Source organism: Gorilla gorilla, chromosome 13 (genome assembly GCF_029281585.2).
Source record: "Gorilla gorilla gorilla isolate KB3781 chromosome 13, NHGRI_mGorGor1-v2.1_pri, whole genome shotgun sequence".
Taxonomy (NCBI): Eukaryota; Metazoa; Chordata; class Mammalia; order Primates; family Hominidae; genus Gorilla; species Gorilla gorilla.
Window position 1 is genome coordinate 128,097,482 of NC_073237.2, and position 27,182 is coordinate 128,124,663.

Genomic DNA, 27,182 nt, shown 5'->3' on the forward strand with positions numbered 1-27,182 from the left:
ATGCTTAGTTTGTAAATGTCTTGCTTATCATGACTAATATGTCATCCAAATTAATCAGCTAATATCCCAAGGCACAATATACATTCAGAGTGAGATTCACCAAGGAGTTTTCTTCCCAACTGCTCAGCTTCTGGCTATCTCTTGTCAGGGCTCATTAGATCACTGTTGTTTTTCCCTCGCAATACTGCTGACAAGAAGCATGAACTGGAAGCAGAAGTGTCACCATTTTCTTGTTCACGTGTACTTATACTACTAGAAAAGTCTTCAGTCTGTGATGTCTTTTTGGGGCTATTATTAAGCTACTTCTCCATTTTATAAGGGTTTGTTTCAATACTGGGCAGCGGCGTCAACCTAGCTCTTCAACCCAGCTGGACAAGTCACATAAACCCTTCAGGGCTTTTTTTTTTTTTTTTTTTTTTTTTTTTTGAGACAGAGTCTCGCTCTGTCACCCGGAGAGATAGTAGTAGCTGATGTTCATTAGGCACTTAGCCCATGCAGTACCAGGCTCCTTTCTGTGTATTTTACTCTTGTGGTTGCATTAGATCCTCATGATAAGAGAAGGATACCGTTACTGTTCTCATTCTACAGAGGAGGAAACTAAGACACAGAGCTTTTCTTTGAGATCTGAAAGAGTTAAGATTTGTACATAGTCATACACCGAATTGGGGCAAAGTTAGGGGAATAGTTCATCTGACTATTGCCCACACAACTATATTTTCTTCTTTCCTTTCTTTTTTTTGAGACAAAAGTCTCACTCTGTCACCCAGGCTGAAGTACAGTGGCACGAATCTCAGCTCACTGCAACCTCCCCCTTCCGGGTTCAAGCGATTCTCCTGCCTGAGCCTCCCGATTAGCTGGGACTACAGGCATGGGCCACCACACCCAGCTAATTTTTGTATTTTTAGTAGAGACAGGGTTTCATCATGTCGGCCAGGCTGGTCTCAAACTCCTGACCTCAGGTGATCCGCCCACCTTGGCCTCCCAAAGTGCTGGGATTACAGGCATGAGCCACCGTGCCCAGCCTTGGGCCTCAGTTTTCTCATCTGTAAAATGAGGCCACTGTCACCTCCTTCCAGTGCTTTTGAGAGGATTAAATACACATAGCACAGCTCCTGGCATTACTGCACAGAAATTCTTTGTTACGTCATCATCATCATCATTATTATTATAAGGGCAACCTTTTATCTTACAGGTAAGTCCCTATGACCCTTCCAATTCCTCTCCAGACTTTGAGTGGTGGTTCCAAAGATACCCCCCACCTCTACCAGCAGTGTCACCCAGGGAACTCGCTAGAGATGCTCATTCTCAGCCCAACCACAGACCTACTGAATCAGAAACCAGGCGCCAGAGCCCAGAAACCTCCAGGTGCTGATGTCTCAGAGCCACCGAACAGGCAGGCAGCATTCTGGGAATCCGGCAAGTCCTCAGGACAGTGACCACCTGGCCCCAGATGACCCTGTCAGCAACACCTGCCAACATCACAGGCTGCAAGTTATCAATTTGTCACAAACATCAAGCTTCTTACCTGTCTTTCTGGCTGTTTCCTTTAACCTCCTCCCACAGTATATCACTTGCATAAAAAATGAAACTTCTTAGAAAAATCCTATGCCTGTACCTTTTCCACAGCAACAGAAAAAAAAATCTCTGTCCAAGTTAACCAAGACAAGTGTCCCTATATAATTATTTTTCCAACTTTCTCTATAAAACTTAAATTGACAAAAATACTAATATCCTTTTTATCCATTCCAAAGAATAACAATTTGAGATTTGATGTGATTTTTACCTTAAGATAATGTGTTCTGGTTGTTATATGTACATGTTTATGTTTCATGAACCAAACCATCCCAGATTTTGATGCTTCTAGGAGTGAATGGAACATGCCAAGTAGCAGATGCCCATGGGAGAACGGAGCCCCAGACAATCCCACCGACCCTCCCGCAGACTCCATGGACTTGACCTGCATTAGAACAGGCTGTGGACCTGAAGCAGTTCTCTCACTGCAAACCCAGACCCTCTCCACTGCGAATTTGTGGAACGCGATAGATGTCAATGATTACTCCCTCAGTGTTTTCTGATCCATATCAGGACACTTCGAAGGGGGTGGGGAGGACTCTGTTAATAATGATGCCAGGACAGCAGGCAGAAGCCGGGAAGTGTGATCATCCCTCCATCTGTCACGCACTCTGTCAGCACGGTGATCCTCAGGGTAATTTTCGTCTGGTGTCCAGATATCTAACTGAGAGGCTAGAAGAGAGGTGCATTGACAAGCAAAAATCCAGAGTCCAACCCTTCAGTCTAAGGCGAAGTCTCGTTTGGAGGGGTGTACTTGGACCCAGTCACAGCAAGCTCCACGAGGGCAGGAGACCTGACTTCTTTAGCGGTGTTCCAGGCATCTATTGCCACCAACTGTATGGAAGAGTCACCGAAGAATTCAGCTCGAAGATGGGTCAGTGGCTTATACTGTATCTCCCTGATTCTAAGTCATAGACAGTTGGCCCTCTGTAGCCATGGGTTCTGCATCTGTGGATTCAACCAACCTCAGGGAAAAAAAAAAAAAAGGATGGTTGTGTCTGTAACTGAAACACATACAGACTTTTTTCTTGTCAATATTCCCTAAGTAAGATGGTATAGCACCTATTTATATAGCATTTCCACTGTATTAGGTATTGTAAGTAATCTAGAGATAATTTAAAGCATATGGGAGGATGTACATAGGTTATCTGCAAGTACTATGCCATTTTGCATCAGGGACTTGAGCATCTGTGGATTTTGGTATCCACTGGGGGTCCCAAAAATCAATCTCCCTTGGATACTGTAGTTTTTCACAGCTTCACTTTTGAAATCAAGGTGCGTTTTATAATCCACCTGCTAATGTATTTTCTCCTTTGTTTCCTGAGAAACATTAAATCGATAACGCCTTACATGTCTTACATGTGTTGGTGTCTTAGTGTCAAAAAAAACCCCCAAGGTAATTGGTTATCACCCAGATTCATAGAGAGACGTGTTAATGATACTCGTGGGAACAGAGACCCTATCGTGGCCATCTCCAGGTGGCGCTCCCACTCACACAGCGGTACCATGCCACCTAACAGGGCCTGCCAGGCTGGAAAATTCTTGGAGAGGGCCTTGATCTTGCTTTTCCCTAGATCGTCCTCTCTTTTCCCCTCCCCCAAGCCAGTGATACCTTCTCAAGAATGTGGCGATAGCCTGGAATCCTGCCAAACAGCTCTGGAGTAAGTGCCATCTGTGTTGTCAACTCAGAGAGAGTAAGTGCTGCTGATGGATCCAGGCAGAGCCCTCGGAGGGAAGCCAATGCAGAGCTTGAGAGTCTTTACTAACAGCCGACATGAGCCAAGCACTAACTACGCACCAAGCTATATCACCACCAGGGGCTAGAGCTCAACTAGACATTTAGGCTCCCAGGGACTTCCATTGGCCCCTGATGGGAATGGGAGCTTGCCAGGGGACAGCAGGGGCCCAGTACAGCTGAAAGGCCCAGGTCCAAGATGACTGGGTCCCCATCCAGAGGTGCAGGATCTGCCCTGGATTAAAAGCTTCATGGGCTGGGCGCGGTGGCTCCCACCTGTAATCCCAACACTTTGGGAGGCTGAGGCGGGAGGATTCCTTGAGCCCAGGAGTTTGAGGCTGCAGTGAGCCATGATCACACCACTGCACTCCAGCCTGGATAACAGAGCAAAACCCTATCTCTATTTAAAAAACAAAACAAACAAACAAACAAACAAAAACAACGGGGCAGGGGGCAGGCATGGCGGCTCACGCCTGTAATCCCAGCACTTTGGGAGGCTGAGGCTGGCAGATCACTTGACATCAGGAGTTTGAGACCAGCCTGGCCAACATAGTGAAACCCTGTCTCTACTAAAAATATAACAATTAGCCAGGTGTGGTGGTACATGCCTGTAGCCCCAGCTACTCAGGATGCTGAGGCAGGAGAATCACTTGAACCCAGCAGACAGAGGCTGCACTGAGCCGAGATCACACCATTGCACTTCAGCCTGGGTGACAGAGCAAGACTCCGTCTCAAATAAATAAATAAATAAATAAATAAATAAATAAAAATTTTAAAAAGATATTTAAGATTAAATTATGTAATTATATAAACATTGAAAAAACTGTGGTAAAGTACACATAACATTTGCCATCTTAATCATTTTAAAGTGATTACCACTTATTACCACTTCAGTGGTAATAAGTAACATTCATAATGTGCCATCACCACCAGCAGCCATCTCCATAACTTTTCTACCTTGCAAAACTGAAATAGTCCCCATTCCTCCCTCCATCCAGCCCCTGGCAGCCACCTCAGCGCCTTTCGGTTGCTATAATTTTGTCTAGTGTAGGCACCTCACGGTCTAGTGGAATCATATGGTACTTGTCTTTTTGTGACTAGCTTATTTTACTTAGCATAATGTCCTCAAGGTTCATCCACACTGGAACATGTCAGAATGTCCTTCCTTTTTAAGGCTGAATAATATTCCATGTATGAACAGCCCACGTTTTCTTTATCCATTCACCCATCAGTGGACACCTGGGTCACTTCCATCTTTTGGCTGTTGTGAATGATGCTGCTACAGAGATGGTGCACAAAGGTCTCCTGGAGTCCCTGCTTTCCCTTCTTTTGCGTACACACCCATAGGTATATACTTTGCTGGATCATGTGGTAGTTCTATTTTTGGTTTTTTGGCGAGCTGCCATACTGTTTTCCACAGTGGCTGCACCATTTTACAGTCCTGCCAACAGCGCACAAGTGTTCAGATTCCCCCACATCCTCCACAACACTTATTTTCTGTGGGGTGTTTTTGTTGTGGTGGCAGTGATTGCTGCTGTGGAAAGAGTTTGACTGCTTTATTATATTTTGCCATTAATATTTTATAAAAAGTAGTGAAAATGAGAAAATGGAATAGTTGATACCAGTGAAAAACACAGGTTTCATAAAATACTACTACCGAGAGAAGACAGAGGTGAGTGGCCATGCCAAAGCTGTAGATCTTCATCCTCACTCAGGTAACTCATCGGACTGTGTGAGTGTCCGGCTGACAGTGTATTGTTAAGATACAGGTTTGATATTCAATTTTCAGACATGCTTTCAGGAAGGCCATATACACATACGAAGTAGCAGACTGCCCACAGGGTTCATGGGAAAAAAGTCCACTCGGCCGGGCACGGTGGCCCACGCCTGTAATCCCAGCACTTTGGGAGGCCGAGGTGGGTGGATCACGAGGCCAGGAGATCGAGACCATCCTGGCTAACACGGTGAAACCCTGTGTCTACTAAAAATACAAAAAATTAGCTGGGCGTGGTGGTGGGCGCCTGTAGTCCCAGCTACTCAGGAGGCTGAGGCAGAAGAATGGCGTGAACCCGGGAGGCGGAGCTTGCAGTGAGCCGAGATCACGCCACTGCACTCCAGCCTGGGCGACTGAGCAAGATTCCAGCTCAGAAAAAAAAAGTCCACTCCTGTCCTAAAACACCAGGATTGTTATTTTCAGCATCCACGGCCTGGTAAATCCAAGGAAGGCTAAAGATGATTAAGGAACTTAGAAAGAAAGCCTATAGCAACTCTGATGGATGAAATGAGTTCTGACCAGCAATACTGAAATCTGCCACAGGAAATGTCAAGGTCCCCCCTAAAGATCTTGTGATTCTGTTCTCCCTTGTTGCAGAAAGACAGCCTCATCCTCCCAAGAGACACACAGATATTGGCAAACCCTGTTTAAAAACAGCAGCCACAGTCTGTGAATTCCATCTGCCTTGTGCTTACCCATTTATCATAAAGGATATTACAAAGGACATAGATGAAGAGCTGCACTGGGCAGGGCCTGTGAGAAGGGGCACGGAGCCTCCACATCCTCCCCAGCTGTGCTACCTGTTCAGCTATCTGCAAGCTCTATTTTCTGTGTTTTTGAAAACAGCCATCCTCATGGGTGTGAGCTGGTATCTCCCTGTGGTAGGTAGGTATGTACTTAGGTATGTATGTATGTACGTATATATATGTATGTATGAATGAATGAGATGGGGGTCTCACTATTTTGCCCAGGCTGTAGTGCAGTGGCTGTTCACAGGTGTGATCCCAGTGCTGATCAGCACAGGAGTTTTGACCTGCTCCACTTCTACTCTGTGCCAGTTCACCCCTCGTTAAGCAACGTGGTAGTCCCAGAGGTTACCATATTGATGCTGAACTTCGTACAGACACCAGGTAGGCATGGTGCACTACAGCCCAGAACTCCTGGGCTCAAGCAATCCCCCTGCTTCAGTCCCCTACTTAGTCCCTAAGTAGCTGGGACTACAGGCGCACACCACCATGCTCAGCTAATTTTCTTTTTCAGGGTCTCACTCTGTCACCCAGGCCAGAGTGCAGCAGCGCTATCAGAGCTCACTGCAGTCTTGACCTTGCGGGCTAAAGCAATCCTCCCACTTCAGCCTTCTGAGTAGCTGGGACTACAGGCACGCACCACTGCACCCAGCTGTGTCTGTAGTTTTGATTTGCACTTCCCTAATGATCAGTGAGGTTGAGCACATTTTGACGTGTTTATTAGCCATTTGTATATCTCCTTTGGAGAAATGCCTATTCAAGTCCTTTGCCCATTTAAAAATTGGTTTTTTGTTTTTTTTTTTTTTTGAGACGGAGTCTTGCTCTGTCACCCAGGCTGGAGTGCAGTGACGTGATCTCGGCTCACTGCAAGCTCCACCTCCCGGGTTCATGCCATTCTCCTGCCTCAGCCTCCCAAGTAGCTGGGACTACAGGCGCGTGCCACCATGCCCAGCTAATTTTTTGTATTTTTTATTAGAGACGGGGTTTCACCGTGTTAGCCAGGATGGTCTCAATCTCCTGACCTTGTGATTCACCCGCCTCAGCCTCCCAAAGTGCTGGGATTACAGGTGTGAGCCACTGCACCCGGCCAAAATTGGGTTGTTTTTTGTTGGTCCTGTGCCATCTTTGTCTATTTCTAGCAAACAGACAGATAGTCAGCCAAGGTCAAATTCTCACGCAGATAAGCAGTTATTATATCAATGCAATAGAATACTACTCAGCAATAAAAAGGAATGAACCAGTGATAAAAAGGACAACTTGACGAGTCTCAAAGTCAGTACAGAGTAAAAGGCCGATTACACACTTTATGGTTGTACTTACATGGTATTCTGGAAAATGCAAATCTATAGGTATAGATAAAAAACAGATCAATGCTGGCCGGGCACAGTGGCTCACACCTGTAATCTCACCACTTTGGGAGGCTGAGGCGGGCAGATCACTTGAGGCCACGCATTCGAGACCATCCTGGCCAACGTGGTGAAACCCGTCTCTACTAAAAATACAAAAATTAGCCGGACGCGGTGGTGGATGCCTATAATCCCAGCTACTTGGGAGGCTGAAGCAGGAGAATCACCTGAGCCCAGGAGGCAGAGGTTGCAGTGAGCTGAGATGGCACTGCTGCACTCCAGCCTGGGGGACAGAGCGAGACTCCGTCTCAAGAAAAAAAAAAAGAAAGGAAGCAGATCCATGCTGCCAGGGTGGGAGAAGGGTATGATGCAAAGGGGAGGCAAGAAGGCTTTTTCACCCAGGGTGATGGAATTGGCCTGTATTCTGAATGTGGTAGTGGTTATGCAAATCTACACGTGTTAAAACACACAAAACTTTATACCCCACTAGCCTGGCAAACATAGGGAAACCTGTCCCTACAAAAAAAATTTTTTTAAATGAAAAGGGTGTGGTGGTACGCACCTGTAGTCCCAGCTACTCAAGAGGCTGAAATCGAAAGACTCCTTGAGCTCAGGAGGTCGAGGCTGCTGTGAGCCACGATGGTACCACTGCACTCTAGCCTGGGTGACAGTGTGACCCCATCACAAATGAAAAGCAAAAAATACAACTGTATATCCCCAAAACATCAATTTTACTATACATAATTTTTTTTTAAACCTCACCCATAAGGGGAAGGTTCCTCCTTTTATCCATGCAGGCATTCCGCCCAGCAGCTTACAAGCCCCATTTCACAAAATCCTTACCAAATTCTGGGAATGCATAATTACTGTTACTAGGGCTCAGATCTGACTGAACTAAGTCCTGATTGTTTCAGACAACAAAAATTCTATTTGATCTTTCCAAGACCCCGGGTATTTGCGAATTCTCACTTATCATATAGCAGTGGGAATTTACGGCTTGGCAGAAACATGTCCACACATAATGAACCTTTCTCCCTGGGGACAAGGTCCACAGAGTTTCCATCAGACTCCTGGGAGACCTATGATCTTAAAAAGCTCAGGAACCTCTGTTCCAGTTCAAGGCCCTCAAATTATAGAGTGGGGTTCAGAGGCCCAGGAAGGAATCCTGGCTTGCCCCAGAGGACATGGTGTGTCTGTGGCAGTGCTAAGCTGGTTCCCTCTTAATTGCCCAAAGATGCCACAGGTCCAGGCATTTCTGGTGATCATGACTCACACGCTCCCCATGACCTTAGCCTACAGAATTTCCTCAGCAGTACGTGCATTTCTCCTGCCAAGCTGAGGCCAGGGAACTCCGCACCCCTGCAGCACGGGCAGTCCCTAGCCCGAGTCCCTGTAATCCAGGTCCCTAGCCCAATTCTTACTTGTCAAATATAAAAACTTCATTCTACAACCTTGCATATTTAGGGTAATTAATAGAGAAAGCTCCTCATGAACAGAAAAAAACAAGGACAGACCAGGCAGAAAAGCATGCTTTTGATCTATGCCTTTGGTCTTCTGATGAGCTCAGAGAATTAATATTTGCAAGGCACTCTTGACAAGCTGAGGCAGAAGCACAAATTAGTGTGGTTATGCTAATTGAGAGGTTCTGTAGCTCCAGGACCAAATGATTACAGAAAGTGAAAAGGGTTGACTGGGCTTTGGTCTCTCTGCAAATAGCACTGTGCTTCATGCTAGCTGCACTGACAAATTTGCAAGGAGACTACACACATTTACTTTCACATACCCGAAATTCCCAGTGGAGCAGGGGTTAAGGAAGACTCAGAACACCAAAACAGCATTTCTGAATTTATCTTTACTGTGAAAGTTAATCAAGAAAGAAAAATAAAGGGTATGAAATCCCCCTTCTTGCAGTGCTCAATGCAATTTGTAAATTACTTTGTACACGAGGACCTTGAATGTCTTGTGGTTTTTAACTGTCACAAACGCAACACTCTGTGATCATTTCACCTCCAGAGCTGAACGAAGATGATTTAATTAATCCCCGAAAGTCACCCCGCAAGGAGAAACTGGGGAGGTGTCCCTTGAGACAGGGCAAAAAATATACCTGTTGGTGTATCAGCCCTGCTGTGGCTCTGACATATACCACAGCCTGCAAGCACAGGCCCATTCCTTCCAGACAGACTCAAACTAAAATCAGGGCCTCCTGGTCTGCCTGCACGCACTGGGATATGTGTAGCTGAAATGAACTGCCCTCTAATCTTCCTATGAGTGATCACTTCAAAAGTTTATTACTTAATCGTAAAAACCTACTCCCTGGACTTCAGCTTTCTTAGAGAGAGAAAGAGAAAGAACAAACCAGCCTAAAAGGAAATACCTCAATAGTCAGGGACCTCCCCTTCTCTGTGAGTGCTGAGGTTTGAATTTTAGTTACCAGATTACCATTTTTAAAGAAATGGTCACTTTAGAGTAGAAGGCGACCTGAAGTAAGAACAAAAGCTAAGGTTTATCGAGCACTTCTTATGTGTCCAGACTCTGATTAAATGCTTTATGTACATCATCTCGTTTAATTCTCCCTCAATACCATAAGGTAGGTACTGTTAGGATTTTCTCCATTTTACAGATAAGGAAAAACTGAGAGTTAGACAAGACAGAGTGACATGCCCAAGATCCCACAACAATGACACAGGAGGGCTGGTATCTAAAGCCACAGCTAGAGGACCTGAAGCACATGCTCTCAGACACTGTTCTGTACTGGCTCACTGCACAGATGGAAAGACAGGGTTGGGAAGGGGCACTGATCCAGTGCATCAGTGTAGGCCCAGGGGCCATGAGGCAGGTCTCCCACCTCTCAGCTCAGGCTCATGCTGCCTCTTAACACGGATGAGGGTGTGAGAGCCAAGATCAAAAGTCTCCTGTACACAACGCAGGTGGTGGCTGACTGTCAGTTCCCCAAGGGCACTGACGCCTCAGCCCTCTCAGTACCCTCTCCTCCCCTGGCAGGCTGCTTGACACTCAGTGACAGCCAGTGTTGGGTGGGTGGAACTACTTTAACTCGTAAGGGCCACTTCCTACCGTTGTGCCATCTGTGAAAGGTTTCTCCAAAGCAGATTCTCATGCAATATTTTCAGCAAATGTACTTTTTAAGCCACTTCAATAATGGAGAAACCAGGGGCTTCTTCATAAATCTGTAGGCAGATGTAGTGCCACCTTAACAGTCCTACAGAGAGGCTGGAAAGCCCCGGGGGAACCCCAGAGTACATTCCAACCCAAGGCAGTGGTGGTGCCGGCAAGTCAGCCCTAGACTCCAGGAAGGGGAGAGAAGTGAAACTCCAGTTCTCAGCAATACACAACCCACCCCTGGCAAGTCACTTCCCTCTTGCTGCCTCCCTTTCCTCAACTGTCAAATGGGCACAATACCTGCCATTGCTGACTCTTTATAAGAACAGAATTAATTAAATCACACACACACATCTGAAGGTAAAGCTCCTAGCATCGTTCCCGGCACACAGGAAATAATAAATGTGAGCTGCCATCATCCTCATCTGGGAAAAATCTTGGGCAACTCCACACCTTATGATAAGAAACAAATTGGCTGGGCGCAGTGGCTCATGCCTGTAATCCCAGCACTTTGGGAGGCCGAGGCGGGCAGATCACGAGGTCAGGAGATCGAGACCATCCTGGCTAACATGGTGAAACCCCATCTCTACTAAAAATACAAAAAATTAGCCGGGCGAGGTGGTGGGCACCTGTAGTCCCAGCTACTCAGGAGGCTGAGGCAGGAGAATGGCGTGAACCCGGGAGGTGGAGCTTGCAGTGAGTCGAGACTGCATCACTGCACTCCAGCCTGGGCAACAGAGCCAGACTCCCTCTCAAAAAAAAAAAAAAAGAAACAAATTAACAAAGCCCCAAACAACAAAGAAACTAATGTGTACAAAAATGTTTCAAAAGCTATTTTGATGATTAGTTAAGTGCTGTCCAACATTTACTGCCATTAAAAATCATCAACCAAACAAGCCTCAATAAGTCCACCCCACATACTGCAGTCTAGACTCCCAAAGAAGCAGCCTTAGGGCCGGGCGGTGGCTCACGCCTGTAATCCCAGCACTTTGGGAGGCTGAGGCGGCAGATCACAAGGTCAGGAGTTCAAGACCAGCCTGGCCAAAGAGACCAGCCTGGTCAACATGGTGAAACCCCATCTCTACTAAAAATACAAGAATTAGCTGGGCGTGGTGGCGGGTGCCTGTCATCCCAGCTACTCGGGAGGCTGACACAGAAGAATTGCTTGAACCTGGGAGGGGGAGGTTGCAGTGAGCCGAGATCACCCCATTGCACTCCAGCCTGGGCAACAGCAGAGTGAGACTCCATCTCAAAAAAAAAAAAAAGAAGAAGAAGAAGAAGAAGAAGAAGAAGAACCAGCATTAAAAAGGGCTCCGGGGTGGGTTTATCCACCCTACCAAATTACAACAAAAGCATCTGAGGCTCAGGAGATTAAGCAATTTGCCCACGGTCACCCAGCCAGAAGTAAGGCTTCCGCAGCCCCCTGTGAGCTCCAGCAGGTGAGGAGGAGAGCTGTCTTCTGAAGGAACCCTCAGGATGATGGGGTGTCCTGTTAGTGCAGCAGCTGCCTCTGTGGCAGAGGGGTCCCTGGAAACACGAAGGCTCATTTTCACCCAAGTCACACAGCCAAGAGAATAATATCAGAATCAATAAAAATATAGATGCATGGGGAATAGTCAGATGGGCTTTAGTCCTAACTTTGCCCCAACTCAGTATATGACTATGTGCAAATGTTAACTCTTTCAGGTCTCAAAGAAAAGCTCTGTGTCTTCGTTTCCTCCTCCGTAGGATGAGAACAGTTAACAGTACCTTTCTCCTATTGTAAGGATTAAATGCAACCACAAGTGTAAAATATACAGAAGCGAGCCTGGTACAGCACGTGGTAAGTGCCTAATGAACATCAGCTACTACTATTATTTGTATTTATTATTGAAAGGAGGGGTTGAGAGTAGCCAATTCCATGACTCATGAACAATCATCCATCTATTTATTCAGAACCATCACTTGAAGGAGGATGGGGACATGTGATAACCAGCAAATAAATACAACCACTGTTTCCAACCAGGGGTTTTGTTTGTTTGCTCGTTTGGGGTCAGCTAAGTGACTATTTAACACGGTCACATTCCACTGGATGTCAGCTGTCCTCTCTTCTCATTCCATGTCCTTCCTTCTCTCAGTTACTGTCAGTGTCACACTCCTGCTCCGTTTTTAACAATACAGTGTGTGGCTGGGAATCGCATCTGTCAGGTCCACATCAGTGGCACAAATTTTAAAAAGCTATAGAGCAAATGCCTGAAATCCGCCCCTCTGAACCCAGCCCTGGGCAAACCACACAGCATCCTGTGCTCAGTGCTCCATTTCTACGCTTTAAAAGCACTGCAGAATCGCCTGATCACAAAACTTAATATGCAGTAAAGTCACTGTGTGGTTCGGGCAAGCCAGTGAGAAGCAAAGAGAAAGCTGCTGCTAAGGGACTGTGGGGACAGAAGTCTAAGCTGTTACAGGAGTCGTGTTTCGGGAAGCAGCAGTCCAGACTGCAGGGTGGGACGTGGGTTCAGAGAATTGTCACCTGTCTTTCAAACTACAGCCTGGGAGAAGAAAGTGGGAGAAAGGAATTGTGACCAGCAGACAGCAGATTTCTAATAAATTCAAATGAACCTCCCCCCTGTACCTTAGCTCACAGAGGAGGGGGAAGTAGCAAGAAAAGACTGCCCATGCCTCTTGACAAAGAAGGAAGGGGGTGCCAGAGGCACACCAACAGCCTGCACCCCAGCCCTAGACAGCACACGCCGCACAGTCATCCTGGGAAAAGAGAGTAATGCTGCAGGAAGCCAGTCCTAAATCACATTCAAAGGCCAACTGAAAAAAATAATAATAATAACAAGTAGGGACAGGGATTCCTGGGATGGTGCTCATTATGGGTGTCAGGCTGAGTAGAGCTGGCACAGGCCTTGGTTTGTAAACACAGGGCAGAACGAGCATTGCCTAAGAGTGCTTTGCTCCTGCACATCCCAAAGAACCAGGCAGTCACTACAAGTGGAAGCTCAAAGAACATGCACTCAAGTGGAAGCTCAAAGAACGTGCACTCAAGTGGAAGCTCAAAGAACGTGCACTGACCAATGGATGCGGCATCAGAACCGAGTGGCGGCTCAGCCTTCACGGTGTCCTGGCGTTCTCCCAACAGTGTTCTGGGAATTCGATCCTAACCTCATCATTAGTGTTCAGAGGACTACAGGAAAAGACAGAACCCCCAACTAACTGCACACCACTGATCAGATATTGGTCCTACTAATGTACCAAGAAACATCCTAATTGGCAATTTGAAACCACAATAAGCTACGTCTAAAGATAATTTGAGACTTGGAACCAGAAACTGAAATTCATTCTATAATAATATTAACTAAATTCACTCATTCTTTTAGTAAGTATTTACTGAGCACCTATTGCATTCAAGGCACCGTAATGGCACCACAGTGGTAGACACACTCCCTCCCGGAGCTAATCATCTGTTTAACATTTCACTTGTTGATTTTTTAACTTGCAGAAAGGAAACTGGGGCTTTGATTTTGAATGAGTTAAACATCATTCTATTCAAGCATTGATCTGGGGCATTTCCATGGAATTTAAGAGGAAGTTGATTTTGGTAGAGGCAGCTGTGAGAGCATCGAGAAAGTAGGTTTTCACATTGTGTTTGGGGTGGAGGGTCCAAGGAGGAGCCTCGGCCACGGCTAAGCAGGAAGGACTGCATTCAAAGAGGCTTCCCCATTAGTGGTTACCTAATGGCCTTCTTATGTATAAAAAAGGGCCTGCAGTCACGCATGCGGGGCTTCAAACCTAGATGACGGGTTGATAGGTGCAGCAAACCGCCATGGCACATGTATACCTATGTAACAAACCTGAACGTTCAGTGCATGTATTCCAGAACTTAAAATTTAAAAAAGCCAGGGCCGGGGGCGGGGGGCGGGGGGGGGGGGGGTGGCGGTTGGCGGGGGCAGTGGCTACAGCTTAAAAACACAAACAGAGGAGCACTCCTTTTGAGTCCCACTCCTTCCTGGCACTGATGGGGAAAATAAGCCCCAGGAAAGGGTACGAATCACCCAAGGACACAACTCAGATGTTCTCAAACAGATGACCAGAAACTAAGATGACTGGCCTGCTGGATGACAGATCCCTTAATAATTCACAAACGGTGGGTTTTATTTATTTACTCATAAAACAGCCTTTGGGGCAAGACGGGTGACGAGTCAGAGGAACACCTGTCCCGGCGGCGAGGCGGCCGCGGGGTGGGGCAGGCGGTGGGTTGTCAGGCCTCTCCTCTTTCCAGAGCGTGATCTTATCCTGGCCATGGGGAACACGCTCAGCTGGCCTGAGATAAGACCCAGCCTGGCACTCAAGGCAATCTCCAATCCGGGCTACTTTGGGAGACATTTTTCTGCAAGCTCACACATGACTCATCTCTACAGACCTCCTATAAGGTCTCTTGGCTACAAGGAATCCCATTCAAACCGCGTCTGCCAACAGCTGCTCTGGAGACCAGGAAACATTTGGGGTTGCTGTGGTTGATTTTTCTAAAAACACACTTAGCTGGCATTAGTGCTATTTCTTATCTCTCTACAGCACTGTTAATGTGATTAGTATTACGAGTATCAGACGCAGTCTAAAGACTGTAGTGAGCCTCCCTTAATTTCACTGGTAGATCTTTTTTTTCAAAGATCAGAAAAGAGATTTAGAAGCCTGAAGAATTAAGACGGAAAGCTGTGTCCCCAGCAACCAGGGAGGCTCTAACCAGTGCTCTGTAAAGGCAAGAAAGGGGGCCGGTTCCCCATTCCACTTCTCTAGGGCATGACCTTGGGCAAGCAACCAAATTTCCCTGGGCCTTAGCTGCCCTGAGGGGCAAAAGAGGGATACTCCGCCCTGCCCTCACCCCCTGGGCTGTTGTGAGGATGAAATGAAATGAGGTGATCTATAAATGCATTCTGAAAACCACAGGAAATCGCAGAAATGTTCAAGATCGTTCTGATTCTACCCCTGGACTGTGGCCTCCAGGGACAGGTTCCTGCTGGCTCCCTGCCACGAGGCATCACTTGGTGTTTGCCAACGAGGAGGCACTCAGTAAGTGTTAAAATGGGTGAGCGAAAGGAGGCAGAGCAGGTGCCATCAAAATGTCTCATTGCTTGACTGAGTATACTTTGACGACAAAAATTCCTAACTATGGGGGAAAAAGGAAGTACAAATTTGAGGAGTTTAAAATTGATCGAAATACAATGACTGCCAATCTAAGAGGACCTCTTTCTCAGGCCACAAAAATGAGTAGCCCTACATCATAGGGCCTGTACTCTTAGTATCTGTTCTGAGAAAATATATCATGACAAAAATGTGACCATGAATGCAGTCATTATAAATTTCTTTTCGATTTACAATAAAAGCATCTTCACACATTTGAAACCGTAGCACACTGAGCGTGAGACACCTATTTATTCCGTCTTCAGGCAGCGTGCTGGGCAAGCCTGTGGCCACTTTAGCAGGCCCAGTGAACTGCTCCAAGGTGACGGGAGCTACAGCGCTGGCAGGAGGGTCTGGTAAATGATGAAACTCCCAGCCAGCCTGTGGTTCGCTGGGAGCACAGAGAGGAAGGAAAGGGACTTTAAAAACATACATACAAAACTGCTTAACTTATGGCCAGCCCAGTTAGAAGGTATGGCCCAGGAGGCCGGGATCTTTGCTGTGTCCCAAGAACAAGAACAACTCCAGGCCCTCAGGAGGTTGCTCCGTGAGGCAGGCGATGAGTGAAGCCACTGAAGGAAGGAAGAAAGGAATGAGTGACTGAAACTGACGCATGCAGTCCAAGGACCTTCTTCCCTTCAGCTGAGGAGGCCTTGGTCTGCTCCCACCCCAGGAGACTGGTCCCCTACCCCACTGCCTGTGCCCAGCTAAGTGGACCCATCCTCCGCCTCTCACCTTAAGTCCCATTTTGTCACAGGAGCACAGGAGTTTCCTGACCATCCCTCCCCACTACAAGACTGATCTCTTGCCACCTTCCTGCTCACCCTGTGACACACAGAGGATGCCTGTATTCAGGGCAGGCAGCACGACATCTGCTGAGTTCACCACTGAGTCCCCAGAGCCTTGTACGGAGCCTGATGGAGCCGGTGCTCAATCCCTGATGAATGAGGGATGGAGTAACGAGTCAATGAAGGGATGGGGCAAAGGTTTCAAAGTCCAGACAAAAACAAACAAACGTGAATCATTTCTCCGAGGAGGGGATGCAAACGCAAATGTCAAAAGTCCAAGTGGGCCGTCGGAGGTGTGGCTGGCTGTGGGAGTGGTGGGGGCTCTGTGGGAGTGGCCGCCACCTGACTCCCGCCCATAGCTGCCTTGTAGGCAGGAACAAGCGCTCAGAGTTACCAGAGATTCTCATTTTTCAAGGGAATCAGGAACCAGGCTTTTGAGATTTTTGAGTGACTTCCTGATTTTTCAATATTGACCATCAATTCTTTTGTTTTTTTCCTCAAGAACATGTGCGGATCCAACCCAACATATCTGTGGACTGAATCCAGCCCGCAGCTGCCAGTCTGCGCTTAAGCTCCAAAAACATGAGGGCATCAACTCTCCTCGCTCAATGTCTTTATTGGAAGATATATGAGCAAAAAGAACCACAGTAACTGCTTGCACAACCAGAACCATGTTCATTTGTTCTCCAAAGCAGCCTCTAAACAGCTGCATACATCTCCCATCAGTCTTCCAGAACAAGTCCCTCTGAGCTCCTAGGGAAGAGCCTCTTCTCCTCTGCAGGCCTGCCCACAAGCTTACCCTGGGAGCTCCCTAATCTGTCCGGCTCTCTTCTACTCCCTCCCTCCTCGTCATCTCTAGAAGCACTGTAGAGTTTAGAAAGCCTCCCCTGCATCTCAGCTTGTTCCTGGCCCTCCAAATTCAACCTTTCTCCACCAGGCCTCACTTGACAGGCCCCCACCAGCCCAGCAAGTTGTCCCTGTGCCACCCTCTGGCCCAGACTGTCTTGATTCCCCATGGCACTTGGGACCCCCAAATGTGAGGCCTATGACCTTGTGTATTCTCTGAGGATATACATAGGTATGGATGAACCCCTCAAGGCCCTGCCCCAGCCAGGCACTGCTGCATGAGAAAGAAAATGTCCCAAAGAGCAGCAATGACTCAAAAGATCTCCCCCAGGGGTTAAGGAGAGTCCTGCACACCAAGGAGGTATCAGGCAATGCAAGGGGGCGGGATGAGGAACAGGCCAGAGCTGCACACTATGCGGGATGTGAAGGGGTTTCCTGTTTACCCAAAAAACCCTGGATGCCTTAAGCACTGAGAACTAAAAACGCTGGTTCTTCTACTTTCAGGGAGAGGAGATTATGAACATATTTAAGCAACATTTCTGTTGCTTTGAGATAACAAAACAGCAAAACTCCAATCACAACAATTGTTTGCCTGGTGTCAGGCTCTGCCGCCACTTCACCTAAGGGCCTCTCCTCTGAATCAAATACTCCTCTGGAGACTGAATAGTGGGAAGTCCGTTAAAAAAACTCCAACAGAAATCTAACAAAATGTCGTCTAAATGCAAAGGGAAGTTCACTGAGAATAACCAGCAGAGACCACCAGGAAAGGTCATCCTCACTCCAGGAGCGCCCCAGTCTTCCTTGGCAGTTGTAATCTTTCACCATGATTCCTACGAACTGCAGCAAAAGACCTTCTGCAAGGAGGCTGGACTTCCAGCCAGCTCCACGTCTGCAATCCCCAATCTGCAGGCGAGGTCCTGACCCTGGTCTTGCCAATCTCAGAACTCTCTTACTTTTTCTGCTTCTCACAAAATGCATCTTCCTCCCACACTTTCCGCAGCTCCTGGTCAGCCCCTTCCCCTCTCTCCTCTTTCTCCCTGTCTCCACCAGGTATATATCTCAGCCCTCTCTTCAGAGCCTAGCACAAACACTGTCCCCTCCAGTGTCTTCCTCATTCCCGCAATCATGACACCCCTCTCTCACCTGTGTCCATGGCAGCACGGTCGCTCGGTCTGGCAGCCTGGGTAGCTTAGGAACTGTGCTAGGTCAGACAAGCTTCTCTGGGAGCAGGCACTTTCATCTACAACCCCCTAGCAGAAGGCGGTGCCCAGAAAAGGCCCAAGGACAAACTATGCTGAAATGAACTGGCCTCAGGTCTTTCTCCCAAACAGCAGAGAACTCAAATGAAGAGTCATTTCATTCCCAGCGGTTTGGGCTGTGGAAAGCAGCTCATGGGATGACAGGCAACTTTTTCCTTTTTTAAAAAAAAGAGGCCCAGCGCGGTGGCTCACGCATGTAATCCCAACACTTTGGGAGGCCGAGGTGGGCGGATCACGAGGTCAGGAGATCGAGACCATATTGGCTAACACGGTGAAACCCTGTCTCTACTAAAAACACAAAAAAATTAGCCAGGCGTGGTGGCAGGCGCCTGCAGTCCCAGCTACTCAGGAGGCTGAGGCAGGAGAATGGCGTGAACCCGGGAGGCGGAGCTTGCAGTGAGCCGAGATCGCACCACTGCACTCCAGCCTGGGCGAGAGAGCAAGACTCCGTCTCAAAAAAAAAAAATAAAATAAAATTTTTTTTTAAAGTAGCAATGAGGTCTCGCCATTTTGCCCAGGCTTGTTTCAAACTCCTGGGCTCAAGTGATCCTCCTGCCTTGGCCTTCCAAAATGCAGGGATTACAGGCGTGAGCCACTGTACCTGGCTGACAGATGATTTCCAATCCGGTTCATTTTACTTTTCTGTGATTTCCAAGTTTTGACAATGAACATAGAATATTCTTATATTATAAAGATATAAAACATAATATAATCTTATATTAGATATAAAGATATGATATAATATAATCTTATATATTATAAAGTTCTTATAAAAGAACTCGGTGAATGTTCTTTTTAAAATAAATTATCCAAGTTTCCCAACAGTACCATTCTGACAAGACACTATACAAGAAGTTCCTGAGAAATGCTGCACAGATGAACCCAAGTTATTTCTGGAGCAGCAGGTGTACAGGATGGCGACTCATGGTCACTCGGCAAGGCTGTGGGGGCTCAAATTCAGTGAGAAAAATACTCGAGAAATGGCACCTGAACCCAAGCGCCCTGCCCCTGAGAAAAGCACCCTGGCTTCCGGTCAGAGGGCCAGGAATGAATATACTAGGGGCCTGCCGCCCTCTTGCTGGCTGGACAGCCGGAACTCACTGAACCTCTCTGAGCCTGTAAAACTGGGACCATATTCTTTCTCACAGACTAGCTTCAAAAATTTAAGAAGCAATGCATTTTAGGTGCTAAGAGTTAGATATATAGTAAACCCTCAATAAAGCCTACAAAAATGTCCTTCTGTGCTTCAACCACAGCCTGCAAAAGTCATATTGCCTTGTGGGTCCGCTGCAGGGGTGCACCCCACAGAAGTATCCCAGATTCAACCCAGGAAACATAAGCAACTTCCACAATCAAAGCCACAGACCTCCTTTGCAGCTCCCTAAAAATCTGCTTTCCCTCATTCAGCCGCCAAGCTAACCTGGTACCTGGGTTATGACCACAGGGCATGCTCCCAGTACAGGAGCCCAGGAGCACCCGCCCACTTCACCTTAGACTCAAGAATTCGCATTTGCCCGGCAAGGTGCTGCAGGCTAATAAAGCCTGGGGCCCCACAGGCTCGACAGTCATTGAACCTTTGGAGACTCTATTTCCAGGACAGGCAAACCCAGGGACTCGGAAGGTAACTCCCCCAGATTTCTAGGAACACACAAAGAGACGAGGTCCGCATCAAGATTTACCATCTACTCCAACCCACCGGTCCCCCACCTGCCCTCCTTGCAGAGCTGAGCTTGATCGGGGTGGGGAGGGGAAACTTCACTACCTCCTCAAAATGCCCCCACTCATCCAGCCTGCTTCCTTTGAAGCAACCGAAGTGGACGCTTCTCGTTAAATTTAAACTCGAAGCTCGTTAGAAATGACACATTTTACAGCTCAGCTGGGTTCACCTTCCTAGCGCCGAGCCCAGGCCGGGCACCGAGCGCTGCAGCCGCAGCAGCACGCGGCCCGGGCTGTTCTTCCCCTGCCTGGGGCTCGAGCCATTTTCGGAAGTTCCCGGGGACCGCGGAGCGGCTAGCGCGCCCGGCCCCGGGTTGCAGGGGCCCCGCCCGGCCCGGCCCCTGGCGCCCCCGCAGCGGCCGCTTCCCCCCGCGCCCGGCAGGCAATGGGCCTGGAGGAGAAGCTGCCAGACGCCCCGGCGAGGCCTCGGTGGCTTCACCCCGCCCCGGCGCACGCAGGCCCGCACATCCCGGGCGACCCGCGCTCGGCCCGGGGAGCGGCGGAGCCCCCGGGCCGGGCCCGGCCGGAGGGAGCCGCCCCACGCCCGCGCCTCACCTGCTTTCTCGATCTTGCCGGACATTTCCGGGCTGCGCCGGAGGCCGAGGCCGCCGCTCATCGGGCCCGGGCCGGGCCGCCGCGGGGCGACAGGGGCGGCGCGCCCGCCGCTCGCCTCGGCCCTGGCTCGCCACGCCTCAGACCCGCGCCGGCATGGCGGGCTCCGCGCGGCCGCGGCCCTGCGCTCGGCGACCGCGCTCCAGCCCGCCCGGGCCCAGCCGCTCCCGCCGCGCCCGCCGCCGCCGCTCCGCCTCCCGCGCGCCCGCCGCCGCTCCCCCGGCCCGCGAGCCGGCCGCAGCGCAGCGACGCCGCCCGCCCGCCCGCCTGCCGGGCCTCGGCCGCGGCCACGGCCACAGCGCCACCTGCCGGGCGCCCGCCGCGCCGCCACAGCGCCCCCTGTGGGCCCGGAGCCGCCCGAGCCTCCCGCGCGACGCGCGAGACGCAGCGCCCCCTGCCGAGCCGGAGTCCCCACGCCGGGGCCTGGGGCCTGGGGTGTGGGGCCGACCCCGCCTGGGACTCCGCATTCCTCTGCTGTGGGACCAGAGTCACCAGCTCCAGACCTGGGACTGACAGCTCCAACCCAGGGTCCTCGGTTGCCCAAGAGCCTGGCCTGCCCCCTCACCAGAGACACAGAGAACCCTCCTGGGTCAGAGTTTCCACCCCAGGATGTGGAACTGACGCCCACCCCACCCTAGCATCATCCCGGACCCAGCATCCCCTGTGGGCCAGACGCTCCACACCAGGGCCTAGAACTCACTCTCACCAGGACTCAACAAGCTCTGCTGGCTGGGAGCCTGTCCTGACCTCCCCCAAACCAGAGATGCAGCACCCCCTTTTTTTGTTTTGTTTTTTGTTTTTGAGACCGAGTCTCGCTTTGTCGCCAGGCTGGAGAGCAGTGGCGCGATCTCGACTCACTGCAACCTCTGCCTCCCGGGTTCAAGCAATTCTCCTGCCTTAGCCTCCTGAGTAGCTGGGATTACAGGCACATGCCACCATGCCCAGCTAATTTTTGTATTTTTAGTAGAAACGGGGTTTCGCCATATTGGCCAGGCTGGTCTCGATCTTCTGACCTCATGATCCACCCACCTTGGCCTCCCAAAGTGCTGGGATTACAGGTGTGAGCCACTGCACCCTGCCCGCACCCCCTTCTTAATTGGAGACCCCACACCAGGGCCCGGGAGTGGCCTCATAGCACCTCCTGTCAGCCCAGAGGCTCCAGCCGGGGAATGAGTCCACTCTGGCATGAAAGCCCTCTGCTGGCCCAAGGTCCATGCCAAGGCAGAGGATTCATTCTCCACCCCAGCCCCCCATGTGGGACTCAGTCACCCTGCCAGCGAGAGCCACCTGTCCCGGGCTGGGGTTGGCCCTACTCAGGCCTAAATGTCCCCTGAGGCCTGGAGCCTCCATGCTGGCCTGGGCCCAACTCCCTCAGGGACACAGCACACCCTGCCTACCCTGCTTATTTGACACCCAGAAGGGCACCCTGGGGCTCAGCTGTGGAACTTTTCTAGTGTGGAAATGAGTTCATTAAAAGTCGTGGCCGGGCACGGTGGCTCACACCTGTAATCCCAGCACTTTGGGAGGCCGAGGCAGGTGGATCATGAGGTCAAGAGATAGAGACCATCCTGGCCAACATGGTGAAACCCCATCTCTACTAAAAATACAAAAATTAGGTGGGCATGGTGGCACACGCCTCTAATCCCAGCTACTTGGGAGGCTGAGGCAGGAGAAGCTCTTGAACCCAGGTTGCAGTGAGCTGAGATCATGCCACTGCACTCCAGCCTGGTGGCGTCAGAGCGAGACTCCGTCTCAAAAAAAAAAAAAAAGAGTCATGGTTGGGCACAGTGGCTCACGGCTGTAATCACAGCACTTTGGGAGGCTGAGGTGGGTGGATGACTTGAGCCCAGGGGTTTGAGACCAGCCTGGGCAATGTGTGAAACTCCGTCTCTACTAAAAATACAAAAATTAGCCAGGCACGGTGGCACCTGCCTGTAGCCCCAGTTACTTGAGAAGCTGATGAAGGAGAATCACTTGAGCCCTGGAGGCAGAGGTTTCAGGGAGTCATGATTGCACCACTGCACTCCAGCCTGAGTGACAGAGGAAGACCCTGGCTAAAAAAAAAAAAGGAAAAAAAAGTCATTTAAGAATCAAAGGATCTGCTAAGTCTAAGCACTATTTCGGGTGCTGTGGGCCCTACAAAAGTGGGCACAATTGGTGCTTCCCTCCAAAGAGTTCACAACTTAGCTGGGAAGTCAAAGTTAAATCCTATAATACAAGTAGTAAATAACAACAAATTAGTAACGCAAGTGATGTTCCAATGTGGGGCAATTCTGCTGCCTGCTTCCTGTTGTTGGTCCAAGATGGAATACAAAGAAGTAGCACGCACCACCTGGGCTAGTTTTCCCTCCTGTTTCCCCCAAAATAAGTAAATTAAATAACCTAGTGATGGGGACAGGATTTGGGGGAGGTGCAGGGAGGAGGAAAAAACTGTTAATGTTGTGAGAGATTCTTATTCCCATCTCCCTGGACAGTCTAAAGGGTCACCGATTCCACAACTAAGAGCTAGTCAGGCCGGGTGTGGTGGCTCACACCTGTAATCCCAGCACTTTGGGAGGCCGAGGCGGGTAGATCACCTGAGTTCAGGAGTTCGAGACCAGCCTGGCCAACATGGTGAAACCCCATCTCTACTAAAAATACAAAAAATAGCCAGGCGTGGTGGTGCATGCTGGTAGTGCCAGCTACTCAGGAGGCTGAGGCACGAGAATCACTTGAACCTGGGAGGCAGAGGTTGCAGGGAGCCAAGATCGCGCCACTACACTCCAGCCTGGGTGACAGAGCGAGACTCCGTCTTTAAAAAAAAAAAAAAAAGGAGCTGGTCATAGATGGCAGCCAAATTTCCCATCATCATTTCATCAGTTGCAGCCCTCTAGAGGTCAAAGGCAAATCCAAAGATTGACAAATTCATTTCCCTCTTCCAGCTGATGAATGGATGCTCTGATCCAGGGTGGCCCTGTTCAGCCCTCTTGGCAGATGCCTTACCAGGCAAAACTGGCCCCTGGTCCCAGGCCCAACTCCAAAACACTCTCAATGGTGCCCCCAACCCTTCTAGGCTTCTGAGCTGAGAAGAGCCGATATTTTAAATCCAAAATCCTGGTTGAAAAGTAGAAAACTAGACTGCATGGATACTAGGTGCAGTCAGGGGTTTGTGAGAACACAAATATATTTAATAAATTATGACATATCCAATGACAAGAGATTTGCGAACAACAAAGTACTTTGCAAATGGACATTATGATAAATCAGGGTCACAGAACTTATTTAATAAAGACTATTCATCAAAGATGTTTATAACTATAGTAGAACACACACAAGGTAATGAAGCAAACGGATTCCCAAAGCCCAGTTCTTGCTGACTTGGAACCTTCTCATGAGCTGCTCCTGCTGTCTAGAATGTTCCCTCCCCTCCTCTCCATGTGGCTGGTCCCAGTCATCTTTTGCTTCTTAGTTTCACTGTCACTTCTATGGAGAATGCTTCCCTGACACGCCCCAACAGGGCCATCCTCCTGTACTGGTTAGGAAACTTGATTTCACTCTCAGAAACCTAGCTCTGCTTTTGCTTACAGCAAGAAGGGCATTATTTGAAGGTCATAATTAGTAAACCAGGTATACAATTAGGTCCAAATGCAGCTAACCCAGGCTCTGGAACAAGGCCATTGGTCCTCTATGTTGGTTCCCTTCTCAGGTCATCTTTCTCTACAAGGTAGCAAAGGGTGAAGCTGGGCACCAGCAGTCCTGGGCCTGTCACCTGCCTGCTTAACAACCCCAATGGACAAAGAGAATCTCTTTCCTCATTGTTTCAAAGAGAGCCCCATGGCAGAGTCTAATTAGCTCAGTTTGAGTCACACGTCTATCCCCAGGCCAATGACTGCAGGAATGGGGTAGAATATGTGACTTGGCCAGCCTAGGAATTGTGCCAATTGTGAGAAAGCTTGGGAGCAGAGGCTGTGGAACAGCCTAGCATCTCAGGAAGCTGAAGCAAGAGAATCACTTGAGCCTAGGAGTTCAAGCCTGTAGGGTTCTGTGATCACACCTATGAATAGCTACTGCACTCCAGCCTGGGCAATAGAGTGAGACCTGTGTCTGAAAACAAAATAAATTGTAAGATAACAGGAAATAAAGCCCTATTAATACAAGGGGTCATGCCGGGCTCTTGTACTGCGGCAGCACCAACTCCAGCAGAGGGAAGGGGCTCAGTCAACACTCGGATGGGTGCTGTCAGGCCTTCTGCCAACATTCCAGGGAAGGATGGGGTGAGCCAGGTGACCACTCTACCCTAGCAGCTCTCCAGACTCCATGGTGGAAGATGGAAGAAATAGTTAGGTGGCTCTGAGCCTGCTCACAGAGACTATTTTAGATGGGGCCCCTTGCAAAAGCGCCACATCCTCTTCTTGCATTTGCAGACAACACTCAGCTATTCAGACAACAGGAACTCCACGAGACTCGGGTAGAAAACAGCCAGAGTGAGGCTGGTGGCCAGGGGTCCACCTCAGCTTGGATTGGTGGGATCTGTTAGCATGCACCTGCCTGAACTCCCAGACACCACTGTCCGTTCCCCGTGGACAGAGAGTATTGCTTCATTACATCACCATTGTAGATCAGAGGAGGAGGTGAAACCATTACTAACAGAAGTCATGGGAATGAGGGCTGATGCTTCCTGAGGGCTGCCTGTGGCTGGGCACTGCTCAGTCACTGCCTCAATCCTTACACGAATCCTGGGAGGGCGGGGTCTAGATAAGAGAGTGTTTGTTTGGTCACATGTTGTAGATACCTACTTAATGTTGGCAAAGGGGAATTTATTGGAAAAAAAAAGAATGTCTCATAGGTAGAACCAAAGGGCAGGAAATTCAATACCTCCCCAGCAACTGAACTGCACGTAACAATCACTCACTTTCCCGCACATCCTGAGGCCACTTCCTCCCCCAGCTCAGCCATGAGACCAGACCCGCTAAGGATGCTCAATCCAAACCCAAGTTCCAGGAGAGAGGAGCTGATTGGCCCAGCTGGGGTCAGTGGTCCACCCCTGGCCCAATTGGGTCTGGCCAGGTGGGTGGGGTTATGCAGGGAGCTGAAGGCCTGAGGGACGCGTGACCAACTCAGCATTCCACTGGAGTCTATATGATCAAACAGCAAACTGTTTATCATGAATGCAAGATGTGAACAAGCTCACGACTGCTCCTGCAGACAGAAGGTTTGCTGGAGGCAATCGCTCCCTGGAGCCAAGGCTATCTACTGCGACATCTAGAGCCTGTTGTTCGAGGAATGCAGTCTTACAAGCCTACTCTGGGCCGAGCAGCTGACCCCTTCTTCCACCCCAGTTCTCACTACCTCTTTTGCCTAATAAATACAGAGGGCTGTGTAAAGCTCAGAGCCCTTGTCCACTAGAGGCAAGGTGCCCCCTGACCCCTTCTTCCAAATATACTCTTTTGTCTCTTGCCTTTTATTTCCGTGTTCACCCCCTTTGTTCAGTCGCCCTAGGTCGGTGTGGGTTACGTAGTGGCGCCCCGAACAGTGACAGAATCGGGCTCACAACAGGGTTACATGGTACAAACACAACTGCTAGAGGCTACACTTGTGGGTCCAGTTCTCAGCAAAGGAGGGCTTAGCGTAGGCGTACACCTGCATCCTCTATGGCTCGTATTAACTCCACGTGGCTTAGTGGGAGACACGAAGACACATTTCAAGTAAGTGGTGGGGCTGGAACTCACACAGGTCAGCCCGCTCGGAGCTCGTGTTTTAACCATGGTGCTACAAATTCTCTACTCAAACTTCTCTTTATACCTCCTCCCCACAGTGTTTTACATATATGCTTGATCTTGGGTTCAATTCAATTCAATCCACATAGATTGTATATCTTTAGAGTACTGGGCCTTATGAGAAAAACAAAGATAAATAAGATCTACATGCTGGTCTCCAAGAGCTTCAGGGGTGTTTGGGGGCAGAGCTTTCAAGTCTCAACCAGCTCTTCCAGGAAACCAGCTGTTAGGAATGTTCCAGCCGGGGTTGCCTAACATGCTTTCTGAGTGTGCAGGTATTCATTTCAATTTGGAGCATCAGGCAAGTCCAAATAGAGAAGGCAAATATTTCCATGACTTTAAATAGGGTCAGTGATGTCATTTTTTTGTTTGTTTGAGACAAAGTCTAACTCTGTCACCCAGGCTGGAGTGCAGAGGTGCAATCTCGACTCACTGCAATCTCCACCTCCCAGGTTCAAGTGATTCTCCTGCCTCAGCCTTCCAAGTAGCTGAGATCACAGGTGTGCCACTATGCCCGGCTAATTTTTGTATTTTTAGTAGAGACAGGGTTTCACCATGTTGGCCAGGCTGGTCTTGAACTCCTGACCTCAGGTGATCCACCCACCTCGGCCTTCCAGGGTGCTGGGATTACAGGCGTGAGCCACCGTGCCCAGACGATGTTATGTTTTTATGGAGATTTTGCTCATTATTTGTTACGGAGAATATGAGGCTCCCACATTCCCCCATGCCTTGGGCCTCCATACAGCTGAATC

The 27,182-nt window shown here is 49.2% G+C and overlaps 1 protein-coding gene and 1 long non-coding RNA gene across 6 annotated transcripts in view; both read right to left on the reverse strand.

The window, feature by feature from the left end:
• Positions 1-20,875, reverse strand: part of RAPGEF1 (Rap guanine nucleotide exchange factor 1) — a 162,577-nt gene extending 141,702 nt beyond the window's left edge. For 2 of the 4 annotated variants that reach the window (XM_019033771.4, XM_055351390.2), the window contains exon 1: positions 20,618-20,875. In XM_019033771.4, coding sequence (XP_018889316.2) covers positions 20,618-20,678 — 61 coding nt within the window. In that variant the 5' untranslated portion in view covers positions 20,679-20,875. The remainder of the gene's footprint in view (positions 1-20,617) is intronic. The other 2 variants (XM_019033774.4, XM_055351392.2) reach the window with 2 other exon arrangements.
• On the reverse strand, positions 720-20,609 carry LOC134756916 (uncharacterized). 2 transcript variants are annotated; one of them, XR_010130383.1, is made up of 2 exons: positions 18,231-20,609; positions 720-2,537 (listed from the first exon to the last, which is right to left on the reverse strand). It is a non-coding gene; the product is annotated as an uncharacterized lncRNA (long non-coding RNA). The 2 variants fall into 2 exon arrangements; XR_010130382.1 differs by lacking the exon at positions 18,231-20,609 and adding an exon at positions 3,185-6,852.
• Positions 20,876-27,182: the final 6,307 nt, after the last annotated feature.